The 18,019-nt window shown below is 41.2% G+C and overlaps 1 protein-coding gene across 1 annotated transcript; it reads right to left on the bottom strand.

Annotated features, from left to right (window-relative positions):
• Positions 1-16,549: 16,549 nt before the first annotated feature.
• GAS1 (growth arrest specific 1) lies at positions 16,550-18,016 on the bottom strand (the record flags this gene model as incomplete). The annotated part of the gene is made up of 1 exon (XM_014936101.1): positions 16,550-18,016. A coding segment is annotated over one exon (681 nt), but the record flags the coding sequence as incomplete, so codon positions are not given.
• Between the last annotated feature and the right edge of the window lie 3 nt (positions 18,017-18,019).

Raw genomic sequence — 18,019 nt, forward strand, 5'->3', positions numbered from 1 at the left:
GGGTTTAATATTTTTCCTAGAACTTTTTTTTTTTTTTTTTTTTTTTTTTTTTTTTATAAAAAAAAAAAAAAAAAAAAAAAAAAAAAAAAAAAAAAAAAGCCACATAAACCTGGGGTTTATGGATATTGCTTTATTTCTTTGTCATTTGCAAAAGCATTTGTTTCCTTATTTTCTTCCCTTAGAAAACTAACTGACATAATTTTTTCTACTTTATTTATTGCCTAATTTTCTTTATTCCTCTGTCCTTATGCTCCTGTTTATGCAATGGAAACTATATAAAGTCACTCAACATTTTTGAGAATATAAACAGTCACTTTCTTTGGCTGCTCATCCTAGAAAGACCAACACAACTAGTATCAAAATAATAAAAAAATAAATTTAAAAATGGTTATGTATAAATCCTCTGTGCCTATGTATATAAATACATACATGCATACACACAGGCACACAGATACAAAGACACAGACACACACACACTTGACACCTTGGAGAAATGCCAGCTGTAACTGCCACAAACTAAACATGGCTTTGTGTTTTCTCGCTGATACTTTTGCCCATCATATTCAGCCTTTCTGCTCATGACTAATTTCTTGATCCCATTTCATGGGTCACAGAGCAACATACCAACCCACTTAGTACCAGAACATGCATACTTTTTGGATATACCTTCAGTATGACGTCACCAAAATTACGATAGTATAAAGTATTACTAAGTATCACCAATGCATGTGATGTCTTATAATCGTAAGAATAGATTATCCAGCTTTATTGCTGTAAATCATAATTTTTATCTCCATAAATTACCCTACCATGTAGTCTGAATCTGAGAGCATAGCAGACAATTTCTGATTCTGAAAATTGCAAACAGGGTAATGGAATTGTTAATTTCACCTTTCATGCACAGCAAATTATCCGTGGTCTTTCAACATTTATCTTATGGAGAAAGTTGTTTGAAGACTGAATCCAAGGCTAAGCATTTTATTATGAAAGAGAAGCAAAGATATTTTGAAATAGAAAGCTCGCTCCATCCATTTGCAAATAATGCTACAGGTAGACAGCAAATTGCATCGCTTACTATTATTTACAATACTCTGAATTTCACCCAGTTCTCAAAATCATTTGACTGAGTAAGAAAAATTAGATCTGCAAAATAAGGATAGAGCTGACCGTGCTGTCAGCAAGAGGAAGGGAGAAAGTAATTTCCCAGTTCTTAAACACTGGCTCGTTTGGAGTACTGTTTGTGAGCAAAGTGTGTAAAGTTGGGCAGTTTGCTTGCGCCTGCATGTGTGTGCATGGGTGGGCGAGGGGAGTTTGAGAATTCCTAATCCTGCAGCTCTCAGGACCTGGAGAGTTGTACCCCATCTGGGGTAACTGGATTAAAAATCTTTTCTCATTTCAAAGGTTTGATCTCAACAAGGGTTTGATGTGATGAAATCAAAGTGGCAGCTTGGATTTGAGAACTATTTGGATTTGAACTTCCTGAAGTCTAGATCTGAGGGAATGGCTGCTGTGGATATGAATGTGTGGTAACTGCACTAATGCCTGTATAAAGAAGAAAGTTATGCTTGAGGAAATATAAAAATATCCCATTTTGAAAATAATATTGATTACAGTGCAAATAACCTTATGGAAAATAACTCTTCCCAACAAGTGGCTCTTGTGCTGGCTGATTTTAGCACAGTCCCGCAGTGACAATAACAGAAAACTTTGTTTTAACACAGGTGAAGCTAAAATGATAATAGCTACAACAATTATGTATTATATGGTAATTATGACTATTAGTTTGTTGTTCTTGTCACTAACCAGTGTTTGAGGACCCCAAAGACTTGAGAGCAGTTGATTGACCTATCCCAGGCAAGGGCAGATCCCACGTGATTTTGAGCAAATCACCTTCCCTCTTTCTCAGTCTCAGTCCTCATCTGCAAAGTGGAGATGATAATAGCATACCTAATTCACAAAGACTTTCTGAGGAAAGTGTGCCACAAAGCTTGGAGGCACTCTTAGTCTTTGTGATGAAGCCCTGCAACAACCTCATGCATTTTTGAAATTAAACAAAAATTAAATTCTCTGTAAAAGCAAATAATAGTCTATGGCTCCAGGTGTAATTTCACATGCAACTAGAACCACAAGCTTAGAGGGAAGATCAACAAACTAAACTATACATTTATGAGAAAGTATACAGAAAGAAATTGTGCATGTAACCCCTTAAAAGGTATGTACTCAGCATGAAAACATGCTATATGTACAAAGGGCCAAAATACTTCAACCTTGAAAGGTTACAGTAAAGGCAAACAAGACAATACTGCCTTTTTTGTAATCGTCATATAGTGTCCATGTGGGATATATTAGCTATGTGTCCTATTCCACACCTACTGAAACTGACTGATGTTTTTAAGTGATACAAGATAATAACTTTCATACAGAAGAAATTATGCCCATTTTTTTGTACATAGGAAGGCGAAAAATCTTCAGATTCCACCTTCTAGCAGGTATTTTGTGTTTAATTTAGACAAAAGCATCATATAGTATAGAGAACTGATTAGAAGATCTCTGAGGCATGAAAGAAATTTTGTGTAGGTTTATAATGAAAGACTGTAAAAACTTACCAAGTGTACCCTGACAAGCTCACCATGCATGAGAATGAAAAATATCAACAGCTCTACACTGATGACACTTTGGGGTTGTCTACTGAAAGAGTGAAACTCAACTTTCCAAGCAACAGACCTTTCTCAAAGACCAGTGCCAGCCCATAGAACCATGCCCCGCACATATTAGACCAGGAGAAACGCCAGCACTTTCCATTCTAACTGCAGACTCACTTTGAACTTTGCGTGCTAAGATAAACACATAGCCCATAACATGTACATGAGTGTCTGTACATGTCTAAATACATACAAGAAAAGGATGAAAAATGATGTCTTCTGCAAAATTCTCCATAAGATAAAGATGGAAAACTGCACACAAGGGATGTCACTCAGTCTGTTTCTTTGGGAAAATCTCAAACAATTTAGGAATATTTCTTGAGATGACTGAGATGCAGACTTGTGTTTTAAATATACCAACTATTAAATTTTACTTCCAAAGAAAAAGGAAGAACAGCATTCAAAAACCAGTAGCGTACTATGTGCATCTGTAAACAGAATTCAGCACAACAGAATCTACGCAAGGTAATATGCCAAAGGATGGAGAAATATGCTGTGGCGTTAATAAACTATTTAAGTTTCACAGTTCTGTCTTTCAGCCGTTTTTCCTTATGTAAAGACCTACTATGGCCAAGTCTTGAGTTTACCAGAGTGCCTCTGAATCATCTAGTCCCACCCTTTATACCTCATTGTACTGGTTTTGTCTAGGATGGAGTTGAGATTCTTCATAGCAGCTTGTATGGTGACATGTTTTGGATTTGTGACCAAAACAGTGTTGACAGCACAGGTTCTTGGCTATTGCAGTGCTTACAGTGTCAAGGCTTTCTCTGTTTCTCACTGTCCCTCAGTGAAGTAGGCTGAGAGTGGACAAGAGATGGGGAGGGGACACAGCTGGGAAAGTTGACATATCCCATGCCATATGACACCATGCTCAGCAATAAAAAATGAAAGAAAGAAGGAGAAAAGGGCTGATGAACATGGTTATGGCACTTGTCTTCCCAAGTAAACATTATGCATGACAAAGGCCTGCTGCCCTGGAGATGGCTGAACACCTGCCTGCCAATGGGAAGCAGGGAATGAATTCCTTATTTTGCTTGGCTTTACCTATTAAACCATAAACTGTCCTTATCTCAAACCACGATTTTTCTAATTTTTGCCATCTGATTCTCTTCCCAATCTCCTGCTTCAAAGTGAATGAGGGGCTGCATGGGGCTCAGTGCCTACCAGGGTTAACACTAATCCAGATCAGCTACATCTTGTCTGATATTCTTAAAAATTGTCAGAGGGGGGAAATCTAGTCCTGAGTAGATACATGTCCAACTCAACATGTCTAGCCACAATAAATAAATTATTCCCTTCTTCCTTGCAACAGCCTTTTATGTTGCTGCAAAATCTTACTACCTTTTCTCACTAATTCCTTTTCCTTTCCTTTCTTCTCCCCATTTTCACAAAGAGTTTGGCTTGGTTTGGCTTCTAAAGTTTCATTTATTCTTTATGAATTATTGGAAATGATGGCTAAAGTGTCTGTCTGAACAAAGTCTAACTTCGTCTAACAAAGTAAGCACTGTAGGATTAATCTCCTATAGACGTATAAATATCTAATTGATTTAACTGTTGTATTAAGCTGTATTCCCCTATTTTGGCTTTAGTTCTTACTGTTTTTTTACCGATATACTAAACTAGCACTGTTTGTAAGTGATCTTTTTTAGGAACAATTTGTAGTTAAGGGAACTATAAATGGAATTAAGCATTCTGGTATTCTTACCATCACGTCTTAAAAGGTAAGCAGTGCCAGGATGCTGTACTGCCCAAAGCAGGAGAGACAGAATACAAGTTTTTGTATTCAAGTAGGATCATTATCATAGGAGTCTAAAAGGAAAGGGTAGCAAGCAGTACTGGAGATCTTATGGGTAAGTGCATTATGAGAATCCTAATGACAGCAAAAAACTCTTTTAAAAAGGTAAGAGATCAAAGTCAAATTTGTCCTTAATAAATAGTAGTGCTCAACAACTCTTTCTCTTCAAATCTATATCATGCTTATTGAATGGACTACAGTAAGACTACCAAGGCAACAGAAAGCCTGGGCTATAATGGTAGAAAATAATGGAAATGTGAATAAACAGGGGAATGTGCAGCGCAATCCTTTCCCCGGTAAATCTTCCCAGTTACTTGGCACCAAAAGTACCACAAAAATCAGTGAATTTAAATTTCCTTCTCTGTAGAGATCACAACACGTTAGCCATCTTTTAAAGAAATCAAAGGGAAAAAAACAAAACTAAAGGACTTGCCCTACCATGCAAAAAAAAACAACACAACAAACCCAACATTGATGGAAATGAAAAATTTAAACCTGTTGCATTCATTACATTCCTGTTCTCAACTAGACTCATCCACTGCAAACTGAACTGAGACACTCAAATCATTGCATTTTGGGCACTAGTAGACATTTGTAGTCATGACTTTTCAGATACCCCAAGCTAGAAACACTCTGTCCTGATTCATTCTCTGAATCAAGAGGCTTAAATCCATCCACATATTCTTGAACTTGGAAATTGTATAGAAGGGGAAAGAGTATCTTCCTATAGTTCACTTGCAGATCTGCTCCTCTTATCCCAGCATGATATAACAAAACTAGAGGTATCACAGAAAAGAACAGGAAGAATGGTGAAAGGAATGGAATGGCTCCATGGAAAAAGAAGGATTGGGAAGGGATGTGGAAAAGCACTACAAAATCACTGTGGGGCCAAGAAACATTTTTTCCCCACAAAAAAAGTAAGGTTCCATGTTGCAAAGTCCCACCAAAGAAAAGGAAAATCTTGTTCAAACTGCATAGTTAAGCAACAAAACTCCTTGCTGCAGAATTCTGGGGATGCCAAAAGTGTAGATGTAACATGGCAAACTGAAGGCAGAAAAATCCTGCAGCACTTCCAAAACAATAGACCCCTCTAACTCTTACACTGTTTCTTCTTGTGTCAGATATGTGAAAGAAAAACCATAAGCTACAAATCTGTGTTATTCTGCTGAAATCTCAGAACAAATTCTGTTTACTGAAGACAAAAACAGGTTGCTGTAAAAATGCGGGTGTATGTGTGTCTGCAAAGTCCTCCTCTTCATGTTGAATGAAAGACATGCAGTGAAATTGTGACAGCGTGGATTCAAGTCATGTGGGCTGATTTGGTTATGTTTCCTGTCACTGCCTAACTGGAAAGGACTTCTGCAGTGCAAGTTTGCTAAAGGATAACCACGCAATTGCTTGTTGATGCGGCAAACTGGGGCATCACGCTAACATGCACCACTCCAATCTCAAAAGGAGAGGCTGTGCACTCAGGTCAGCACTGGAGACACTCAGCCAGGGGGCCTTTCTGGAGCAGTGAAATACAGATGGGAAAAAAATGCCCCTGCAACAGCCACCACATCCAAGGTACCATCTCCTTCTTCAGTATCTTCCCCAAAACCTGTCTCTGTGTGGCGGCAGCCTCAGCAGCTTGCTTCCCTTACTCTCCATGATGCTCTTCCTGCCTCAGGAGTAACAGTGTGGCAGCAAATTAGTAGATGGTTTTATGAACACTGGGTAGGAAAAAGACAAAAAATTCATGTAAATTTTCAATACCACTTCAAAACAGGAAACCGAAACTAACACAGACATTTAATCTTCTAGTTTAAGTGCAGCCTGTGTCTTTTGTGGAGTTGAGTATAAATACTTCATTACAGCACAGGTATAATAAACATGAATGCCAGTGTTGTAAAGAGGAACACTTATATGTCTCTATACCCTAGTTATATCTTCATAGGAAAAATGCAAGAGGTGGGGAGTTAAGTCAAGATACAGTCATAGAGCACTTTGTACCAAAAATGTGCTAAGTATTGAGCAGCATTTAAAAATATACACTACCCCTATATGTGTTAATTTTACTTACATGTAGCATAGCCAAATATTTTAAGACAACCTATGTTAGGGCAAAGTGATACGCATTTTATTAAAGCAATACACAAATCAATTTAATATTTTTCTACTAAGTTTGTGCATATATTTCATAGTAAAATGTCTATGTCTGTGTTTGAATGTGTAATTAGCCTGAAGCCTATTTCAGTCTCCACAATTACTTGTTCAAAAGTGCAGGTTTTAATGGCAATACTTTCCCTAAAAGATCTGGGAAAATAGTTGTGGAGTCAGTTCCTACAGAGATTACAGAAAGTGGTTGTCTAAAGGATAAAATTTTGCTTAAAGTCTCTTCAATTCTCCCTCTTATCTAGTAGTCATAGTTATGCCAAATGTCTTACTATTTTTTCATCAGGGAGCAGATAATAACTCAAAAGCCTCAGCCAAAACAAACTCTTTGAAAAGATCTTATGAAATCATTTCTCCTTACAAATCCATAAAAATCGCCTCGAACTCCTTATCAATAGAAAGGCTTAAAGAAGGTGCAGAAGTCGTTGAATTATGATGTGCTTGTTTTAATGAAATTCCACTCCTGCTGGGATGTTCCCTGCAGATTTTCCATATTTCAGCATGGGAAAGGTTTGATGCTTTCCTGCCGGTGCCAAGAGTTAATTGAAAACATTTCAGGATAAATTCAGCTTGGGGGCCAACGCTCCCATTCCTTCATTATTCTTAACAATAATAGAGGAGTAATACAATTATTAATAGGCATGTTGTATCCTCTTAAAGTGGCAGTGTGTTTCTGAAACCGTGTCTTTCACATTCTTTTTCTCAAGCAAATGTGAAACAAATGGAAGAATAGAGACCTTAGGAGAAAGCAAGCCTGGCTGGTATATTATACTGTTCATCACTTTTTCGTCACAGTTAGTATTTAGCTATTGTTACATACAGGTAGTTACTTAAAGTAAATTAAAAAAAAAAAAAAAAAATAATTTAAAATTGCTCATCTAGAGCAGAATTTCCTGAAGGTTTTTATGTTTAAAGTCTTGGTGTGATACTAAATTATTTTCTTTGAATGTATGCATATTCACAGAGTTATTCAAGGAAATTCAGAAAAATGATATGCAATTTTTAATAAAACTGTCATTGTTTCAAAGAGTAAATCAGTTTTGAAATCATATATCGTTGTTAGGATTTATGATTTTAGTATAATTAATCTGAAATAATGTTTTTCCAGAATACATTAGATTGTCTTGCTGGCCCAGGGCTACTTATATGTTATCTCCCAAGGTAAACAATTTATATTATAGTCTTGCAGAAAATACCATTTTCGTTACTTTTCTTCTGACCTGGAGTCTTGACTCATTCATCGCAATTTTGTCAGTATTTACGTACTCCTGGTAACTTACATGTTGAAACTCATAAAAAGTTATAAATAGTCAGGGAAATATTTCCAAAATAACTTTATGTTTTCACTTAGCTTATTATCATCACTAGGAACCAAAGAATCAGGAAAAAAAGGTTTAAAAAATTTTATGCAAAGTTCTGAATACATTTTTATCTCTTCACACTCCTCCTCCCAAAACAGACAATATAAAGCATAAAGCAGCTTTAATTGTTTGCAGAACTATTTTGCCATACAGCTTGCCCACTGAAGTATCACAAAACCAGTCCAAACAAACAGAAATTAAAGGATTCCTATAGACTACAGTGAGTCAAGGCCATATTTGTACCATTTCAAAAGACTGTATCTGACTTGCTGTAGTTAATCACGTTTTTTAGCTGAAGCCCTGCCAGCAAAGGTCTATGATGGGGTCCCTGTCCATTTGGTAGCACACAAGATATGTAGAACTGCCCCTACATACAATACTCTCCATACAGATCTGAGGTAGTTCAACCAGCTTTCTGCACCCTTTCTTAATCTTCTCACACAGAAGGATAGCAGGCATAAAAGTGATTAAATCTGGAACACTTTTCCAAGCAGCAGTGTCCAGCTGATGTAGCAACCCAGGAGACAACTAAAAGGCAGGTGTAGTTTAAAGTAGTTTTTATACCCTAGTATGAGGGTAGCGCCTGGGTAGAACCACGGCTAGGGCTGGGAACAATTTCTGCCTCAGCTATCCCTACTGTAAAACAGGAATATCTGATGAGTCAGAGCTACCAATGTGCAACCATCTCCCTCGATGTGCACAGCAGCACTGACACCATGCTGGTCTTCAAATCTGAGCTGAGATATCACCACCACACAATGCTTTCCCTTGTTCTTACAGATTTTGCAAATTTTCCCTACCAAACTGTTCAAGAAAATCAAATTTGCTCCCATGAATATCAAAAAGGCAGACTTCAGCTAGCTTGTACAGACAGCTTGGAGGACAGGATGCCTTTTAATACAGAGGAAGCGCTCGGTTGCTACACCTCTTTTCCTTGCTTGTTGTATGCACATTTGGGCAAACCAGACAATATTCTGACCAAAGTGTTCTCAATGAGCTCTGAAAAGAGTCACAATTATTTCTGAATACAATGGGGGGGCTTATATTCAGACTCTACATGCAGCCAGTATGTTCTAAAATTTAGCCTAGTATTGCCAAAAATGAAGCCACTCAAGGTTTGTACAGCCCAAAAGGGAAAAGGTGTCACAGTTTTCCAGATTTCCATATCTCTTTTGTCTGCTTCTTTTCCAAACATGTCCTTTCCACTCTAGCAATACCTTTTATATAGTAACACGTTCTTCAACACACCCAGGCACTCAGCTATAGTCACCTCAGTAGGTTTTTGGCCAACTATCTAAGCTACACTAGATCAAACCCGAATGTTAGTTGCCTGCTGATTCACATAACTTTGTGTCTTCTAAACCAGCATTTATCTAATTGAGTAATCTCTCATGTCAGTACAGAAATAAGTCCACAGGCTAAATACTGACATCAGTTATACCATTGCAAATTCAGACTACCTTTAACAGAATCAATGATTTGCAACTATGCAAACAAGACTCTACATCATAAAAAGGTGAAATGTTTTGGATAAGCTATTTGTCACAAATGTTCCTTCAGTCCTTTCTATACAACACGTGCTCCTATATTGCATTCACTTCCATGGCCACAATTCCTGAGACACACAGACCAAGACATACGTCTATACTTGACTTCCCCATGTCATTTAGACTAATTTGCCATCACATGTTATATGCCTGAATACACTAATATGAAAAAGAATGGTAAGATAGCACAAGAGTTTCTGTGGACTGCTGCTTTTCTTCCTGCTAAAATCCACTTTTACATGACATCCAAAATGTTTTAGTGCGTTTACACTGACACCATCGCTCCTGAAGAGAGAGAACATGGAGATCATCACTACCGAGAAATTATTCTGATGGCACTTTGTTTTCCACAGTCTAAAAACCTATGGCAGAATACAATAGGATTTCAGAAGACAGGCAAGTATCCCGGTAGACAAGATTCCAGATTTGGGTGTCATCACAGTAAAACTACCAAGACCATGCCTAGAATAGCACTTCCTCAATTGGTACCAGTGGTTGAGTGAGAAAAAGGCTGAGCGCCATTTCCGGTGGATGGCAAACTGTAGCGCTTGTATTTGTTCTATTTAAACCATTTAACTTCATATATTTTTTAAAGAATGAAAACTAGCGCAAGCCATCTATACACTCACGCCATAAAGTAGTAGGTGATTGTATTATTTTAGTATAAGGCATAATAAATATATGTGGCTCCATTTCTCTATTGAGAACATCTAGCAAGCTATGTTTATTTCCACGAGGATGTTTGTTTTGTGACTACACAGAGCACTATAATCTCTCAGATAGTACTACGTTAAAAATACTGACTGTGTTGACACTGTCTATATTATATTTCTGGTGGGAAGTGCCCCTGCCCAGGGCAGGGGGTTGGAACAGGTCCCTTCCAGCCTGAACCATTCTATGATTATGATTCTATGATTATGATTATGATTTATATGTAGGCATACTTATAAGGGAGAAAATTCAGTTGTCTTGTATTTCTATTGTTTTGAGGCAGCAAGATACTGTGGTGTTGAGTGCCAAAGACATGTTTATAAACAAGTGTTTCTCTCTTGGTAAGGAAAGAGAGGTCCCTTCTGCATTTTCAGTTTCCTCCAAATTCTTTTCCCAGTTCTGTCCTTGCCTTTTCCAATCAAACTGTCCATCTGCCAATTCATAACTGCCACCATCAGACAGACACTTTCTTTTTCCCCATTCTATTCCCTCACATTTCAGTATTTCCCTTGTATTATATTTCCTCCCTCCCTCTTTTCTCCTGATCCTGGACTAAATACTATGTTTTGGTCTCTACGCTCCTCCTAAAATTCCACTGACCCCTTCCCAATTGTTTTCCACCCTCTCTGGCCTTGTGGGCATGTGCAATAGCTGCCTCTTATCCCCAGCCTCTCTGCATCACCACCTCCATTGAGTGTGCCATATGTATTCCTGAGCCTGATGTCACTCTAGAACTACCCAAAGAGCATGTTGGATTTCCCCTTGTCATGTCAACGTTAAAATCACAGAATTATAGAAAGTTATTTAGGTAGGATCTCTGGAGATCATCTACTCCCAACTTCTGCCAGAAGCTATATTCCAGCCAACACAAGAGCTGCAACTCTTGCTAGCCAAGCCTTGAAAACATCTAAGGAAGGAGGCAACCAAGTTTCTTTGCAAAACTTGTTCCAGTGCTGCACTTCCCCTCCTGTCAAAGTTCTTCCTAATGCTCAGCCTCAACTACCCAGCCACAGTTTGCGCCTGTTGCACCTTGTCATACCTTCTAACACTTCTGGGGGGACTACAAGTCCTTTTCCAGTGGCAATAGCCTGCCATTGGATTACTGGTAGTCTCTTCTCAGCCAAATTAAAGTTCAGGTCCCTCGTCTTTTTCTCATTGGTCACAAACTGTAGCCTTCCACTAGTCCCTCCAGTTTCTCAATATCCATGTTGAACTTGGGGGAGGAGGTGTGTCAACACTGGACACAGTGATCGAGCTGCGGTGTCATGAACACCAAGAATGTGGGGATGATAACTTCCTCCTCCAGCTTCTGGAGGTTGGGAAAAAGTCCTCTCCAAAGCTTATTTCCATGTTACTCTTCCTTTTCTGGCCCTACCAACATTGATAAAACCAAACCTACCTTTCTTTCCCTGCCCACTGTTATTTTCAGTCTGTGCCTCAGCTAACCTTTTGATAATTTTTTGTAGCTTCTTTCTCTTTATTAGCAAGTACACTTGCTAAGTTCATTCTCCAAACCTTCTCTACATAATGGTCATCTCCTTTTCTCACTCTTCCATTCACTCACCCATTCAACTTTTGAAAGTGAATTTCTCTTTATAGAGCCATATCTTTGCTCTGTATCAGTTTATTAATGTATTTCTAGGTTACCTACACCTCACAATTCACTTTCTGACCCATCCTAATAAGCCTCAGTCCCACTATTTCCTTACTCTGGGGTGTTCCTCCTTCCTCTTCCTGACGTACGTCTAAGGTATAGTATTAGCACTATATCACTGTGTGTTTACAAAAATCTCTCTTGTGCACATTCACCTTCTACTACAATATCGACTAACTCATAATAAACTCATGAAAATAAATATTAAAAAAAAAAAAGGGGAGGGGAGGCTGCCAATTACTATTTTGATTTTGGGCACCAATTGCTGATCACTAGCAGTAGCTGCATCCCTCTTTTTTGTTTTATTTTTATGCCCTTCAGTTACATTTGAACTGCCTTAGTTTTGGAGGTAAATATCCAAAATATTAGCTGAAAGCTTCCTCAGAAAGCAAATCTTTCCCACATCCTTCCCTGCAGTTCCTCTTTAAGAGGTGTCAGCATGGCTGAGAGAATGAAGTGGCTCCACATTGTTTGCCTGAACTATTATGTGTTTAACATTTCCATAACAAAAGTGCCACTCGACTTCTCCCCGATTAATGCAGCTCGAGGGCTCTTGTCCTCCTCTAATAAAACATTGTTGAAATCATTTATTTAGAGCCCCTGGTTACTAGTGGGAGAATGACCATCTTTGTGCCAAAATATAGTGTATACAGTCCACTATTTTGTAGTAGATCATTCTGTTATTTAAGAAATTGATTAAATGGATGTCTTAGAAAGTATTTATGCTAATAGCGCATTACTTATGTCATTCAGACAGTCAATGTGAGCCTTTTCAACTGTCTACCACAGCCAATGCCCCAAGTAAAATACAGTAACTTTTGACTTCACTGCTTACAAATCCGTATCACACACTTGAAATCTCAGAGAGAAGCACTGCTCTTCCCATTTGAAAATGTTTTACGTTGCAAGACTACCTGCTTTTCTTGCAGGGGGTATGTCGTCAAAGGCAGTGTGGCAGTGTGTGATGTTATCACTGGGGACAGTAACAAAATCGATGGCGGGTCTGAACTTGTTTTAGTGACACTGACGGTGCGACGCAATTCAGTCACTCAAGCAGTGTTTTCCGTGACTCGGCTGGTGACGATTTTGTGTCCTGCTACTTCTTATACGTATACCTTGGCTATTTTGGCATTCCTCTCACCCTCCTCCAGTGTACTCAAATGAAAAAAAAAAAAACCAAACCGAAAAACAAGTACTGGCTTTGCATTGTGTCGAGGTGGAAATTCTTGTTCTGCACCTGCTAAGTTGTCTGCAGCCACCTTTGCAGCCTGCCACAGACATGTGCTATGCACACATGCCTGCAGTGTGAGATCTGGTACACGAACCGCTCTTAAGAGGAGCGGAGAGGAGATTGTAAGTAAAATCCATCGTGCTTTCCAACCTGACCGTGAAAGACTTGGCCAAGCTAGAGCTTTGCTTTCCCTCGTTGTCAGGCTTCGTTTCATAACAATTTCGAAAGTTACGTATGCCTGCCTGTATACATTGGTGTATATTGTTAAAAGCAAACAGAGACCTTATGCTATATCCATTGTGATTGCATACAAAAGCTTTGCTGTCTGCTTGGGTGATCAGTGAAGCTTGAATCTCCCTCTATTTACTGTATGGTCACTGTCAGTTCAATGAACTGCCTCCTTGTTCTCCACCATTGTCCCACACTCCCTTAAACATTTGTCACTGAAGTGCCTCCAAAGACAAATAAAGTGTCACCAAGAATTCAAACCTGGTAACTGGGAATGAAAAGGGAGCAGAACCTACTGGATTATTTTACGTGAAATGCTGGAGAGTTCCTTCTCCCCCAGAAGAGACCGGCTGGACAGGACCTTGGCAAGGAGCACTTTCAAATATCCAGACAAACGAGAGAACTTCCTTTCCTGTGGAAAATCTCCCTCTGTCAGGGAACGTGAAGTCTTTTCCTTGCTTAAAGCTGTCCTTGCTACATCCCTTGACATTTCAAGAATTTCCATTTGTCTCAAAATCAAGCAAAAGAAATACAAATTTGATGGACATCAACATCTGCACGGGCTTTGTAGGCCGGGACACACACCAATACAGGAAGCCATTCCTCCTGGAAATTGTGCTTACTCTGACGAGACGACAAAACCCACAGAGTTATCTCCTTATGGGGAGGAGCTCACAGGACAGAATTAGTTCAGCTGTACTTATTGTACAATTATTTAAATCAAAACAATCCACTTTCTATGGGGAAGGAAGCACGCAGACAAGTCCTCCCTGCCTTGTGGTACTCAGTGTTGATTTATTCCAGGCAGATGCTTTTGACAGGAGCCTGTAAAATCAAGTCTTGAGTTTATTGTAGCAGCTAATTATCAGTCCTTTTCTAGTGCTAATGCCTTTACTCCTAACTGAAGAAAAATAAAGGCTTTTAGCTGGGACTTAATTTTTCATCAACAAGTAGTTAAATAGTCCTTGTGGGCACTGACTGTCGACAAACCAAAAATATGTTTCTGAGCATCTCCTGAAGAACTGGAGAAAATATTTAAGATCACCCCTGCCCAGTTGGGAACTCAGCACCTTGTAAAGAAAGCTGACTCCATTTACAAGTCTCACCCAACTACTCCGTCCTCTTCCTGAAGAAACAATGTTTCCAGCTTTGTTTTAACAATAAGTTTACTCAACCGTTCAGATGACTTTAAAAACCAACTTCAGATCATAGCCACGCACCATATACTCATGCGCTTGTTTGGTATCACAACTATTTGGGGGCTGGTTTCTGCCTGTGCACGTGTGCCTGTGTGCATTTATCGCTGGGCAACCTAATCAAATTCACACCCTCAAGAAATAATAAAATAATCCGCCATTGAAAAACTAATCCAGAAGTGGAGATTTCTAATTTTGTTGATTTATACAACAGACAGATGTGGATTTGCCCTCTGTCGAGATCTGCTAAGATGAAAAAGACGCTATCTTGCTAATCTGTCACCCCCTCAGTCAAAGTTTATTTGTGGTAGCTTTTAAACTTCTGACTTGCCTTCCAATCACAGCATTTAAAACGCAAAGCTTTAAATAAACACCGTGAATAGAAGATAAATAAACTCTCCACTCTCTCCCCTCCACCCCGCCTTTTTTTTTCTTCTTTTTTTTTTTTTTTGTGAGTGCCTAGCTTGACGCAGTCCAAACTCAAATCCCCAGAGGACTGAGCTCTCTCTTTTGTGTTAATGTTTAAAAGATTTTCCAATGCTGGAGTTTATTCCTACTGCAAACATTTCTATTTACAAGGTCAAGTGTATCAGCACTCGACACAGCTTAAGAGTGTAATTATTTATCTAAGGGCGTTTGAGTGTAGATCAGTAGCTCTGGCAGCAAACCAGGCTTCAGTCCGATGCAAAGCAACTCCTAAGAACAATATTACAAGATCTAGTAATTGCTGATCCCTCCAGTGTGTTTTCTTTTGCATTCTTCCTTGTGGGAGAGGGCAGGCTGAATGGCAAACCTCACGCGTTTTGTGGCAGCCCCCTTAATGCATGCGCCACTGCCTGCGCCGAAGCCTTGTTCCAGCCGCTCGCCACCTCTGCGTGATGTATTTCTCACCATTTACTTGTTTGCACGCCCAGGAGCCCTTCTAAGAGCGCCAGGGAGAGCAACAGGCCTCCACTTCACCAAGAAAGCACAGCACACTAGTAATTCCACATACATACGGCAGCAGTGTCCTTGAATCGCTTTAACTCTCCTCTGGCACTGGCAAGTTACCATGCCAACGCATTATAAAATCAACCACTCTTTTAAAGTAGTACTTTCAAAGCTGTATTTACTTCTTGCGTGTAATTATTCATTAAAGTAAGAATAGCAGTAATTTACATCTATGTAAAGTATTACAGGCAGACAGAGATTTTTGTTTGTTGATTGTTTTTGGTTTGTTATTCTGTGGTTCTCTCCCCCCCCTCCCCTCCTCCAACCGCGGGTGCTGAGAGTTCAAGTGTCCCTGGAAAACAATTTCACTACATCCATTATTTAAAGCTCTTTCTTTACTAATTTACACGTTTAGAAAATACAAAAAGCCGTACATATTTAAAACATGGGCCTTTTTCACGCCTCCTATAAAAATACAAGGTTTAAGGCAGCTCAGAAATGCGTTTATACAATTCTACAACGTTCATAAAGTCTCTCCAAATAAGAAAGTTAACTTCCAATCTATAAAATACACTGTACATTTGATGTTCTAGAGAATATTTCAATGAATCAAATGTTGCTGGTATCCCCTTAAACGTAAAATGAAATCTGTACCTTTCCAGATAAGCACAGCAAATGCAATTATCTGGCAAATAGAATGTGGATTTAAAACTTTTATTATCTTTTTTTTTTTTCTTTTAAATAAATTATCCCCAAAGCATACAATTTATAAAATTCTATATACAACGAAGAGCGACTGGTAACAAATCCCAGTTTTAAATACATTTCTTATATAAGATTTACCAGAGGTCAGCACCCTGATATGATGAGAGGCAATATAACTTTCCAGGATATTTGTACATAACATGTTCTCGAGTTTAAAAGTGTCTTTCAAAGATGGCAGTGCAGAGCTCTTTTAAAACAAAAGTTGCATTGTTCAAGATAGCCAACAACCACAAAAAAAAAAAAAAAACAGGGGAGTTTTTTTTTTTTTACTATGTTTAAGTGGAAGAGACGGCTGCTGGCACGCTTTTGTTATAGGGAAGATGCGTGTGCAAGAGGGAGTGCTGTAAACCACAGAATTTATTCAGTCTGCTATTTCCTTGAATTTAATTAGCGGCAGATGCGGCGCAGCCCCCTCCCGGGCACCAGCAGCCAGAGGCGGCCCAAGGCGAATGGCGCGGCCGCCTCACCCGCACGGCACCGGCTTTGGCAGCAAGTTTGGGTAGCTCACCTCCTGCTAACCTTCATGTCAAAACGAGTATTAAAAAAAAAAACAAAACAAAACAAAACAAAACAAATCAAATAAAAAAAAAAAGTCACTACCAGCATGCCACGACTCCTGCCTTCTCCCGGGGCCGGGGAAAGGGGGGGGGAGGGCCGGCGGGCGGCAGCGGGGAGCCGCCGTTCCTCCCTCAGCCCCTCCGAGGCCGGAGGGCGGCAATTGCATAGTGCACACTCCAGACCGACACCGGGGAAACACCGGGCGGGCGGCAGCCCCCGCTCCCCTCCGGTTACACCGCCCAGGACCCCGCGGGGAGGCCGCCGGGGAGGCCAGGCCGTGCCGGAGCGTGTGTGTGTGGTGAGGGGCGGGGGGGGGGGTCTCCGCCTTCCTGGCGACGCGGGGCAAAGGGGGCGCCCGGCCTAAGGCTGTGAGGATTAACGGTCGGAGCGTTTTAAACGGCCCCGCCGGCCGGTTCCCGTCCCGCCGCCGGGAGAAGGAGAGGGGGGGGGCCGCCAGGAGGTGAAGGCCGGCCCGTCGTGGCGGAGGGAGGGAAGCCGAGGCGCTAGAGCCGCGGCAGCAGCGGCAGCAAGATGGAGGCCAGCAGCGCCCAGGCGGCGGCGGCGGGCCGGCCGGCGCTATCCGCCTGCACGGGGAAGCCGGGCTCGGAGCCCGCATTGTCCTCCGCGTCGTCCCTCCCCTTCTGGCTGGGCTCCTCCTCGTAGTCCTCGTCGTAGTACTCCTCCAGGCCGCCGTCCGAGCCGCCGCTGCTGCCGGCGCCGTTGCCGCCCATATCGGCGCCGAAGCAGAGGCGGGCCATGTTCTCCTTGACCGACTCGCAGATGGGCCGCTCCAGCCCGTCGCAGACGCAGTCGTTGAGCAGCACGGCCTTGGGCACGGCCAGCATGTCCTCGATAACGGCGCGGCACTCCGGCGTGCAGCGCAGCCCGTTGAACAGCTTCCCGCAGTAGGTCATGTAGCGGTTGAGGGCCAGGCTGCAGCGGCTGTCCCAGTCGCAGCGCCGCCGCGCCTCCGTGCAGCCCATCACGCCGGGCCCGCCGGGCCCGCCGCCGGGCCCGCCGGGGCCACCGGACCCGCCGCCGCTGCTGGTGCGGGGCAGGCAGGGCTCGATGGCGCGCTTGGTGGCGCGGCAGTTCTCGTCCTGCGCGCAGTCGCAGTCCTCCAGCGCCGGGCCGTGCCGGGTGTGGTTGAGCTGGATGAGGGCCGCGATGCAGTGGCTGGGGCACCC

Source organism: Calidris pugnax, unplaced genomic scaffold (assembly GCF_001431845.1).
Source record: "Calidris pugnax isolate Ruff unplaced genomic scaffold, ASM143184v1 scaffold2, whole genome shotgun sequence".
In the NCBI taxonomy this organism is placed as follows: domain Eukaryota; kingdom Metazoa; phylum Chordata; class Aves; order Charadriiformes; family Scolopacidae; genus Calidris; species Calidris pugnax.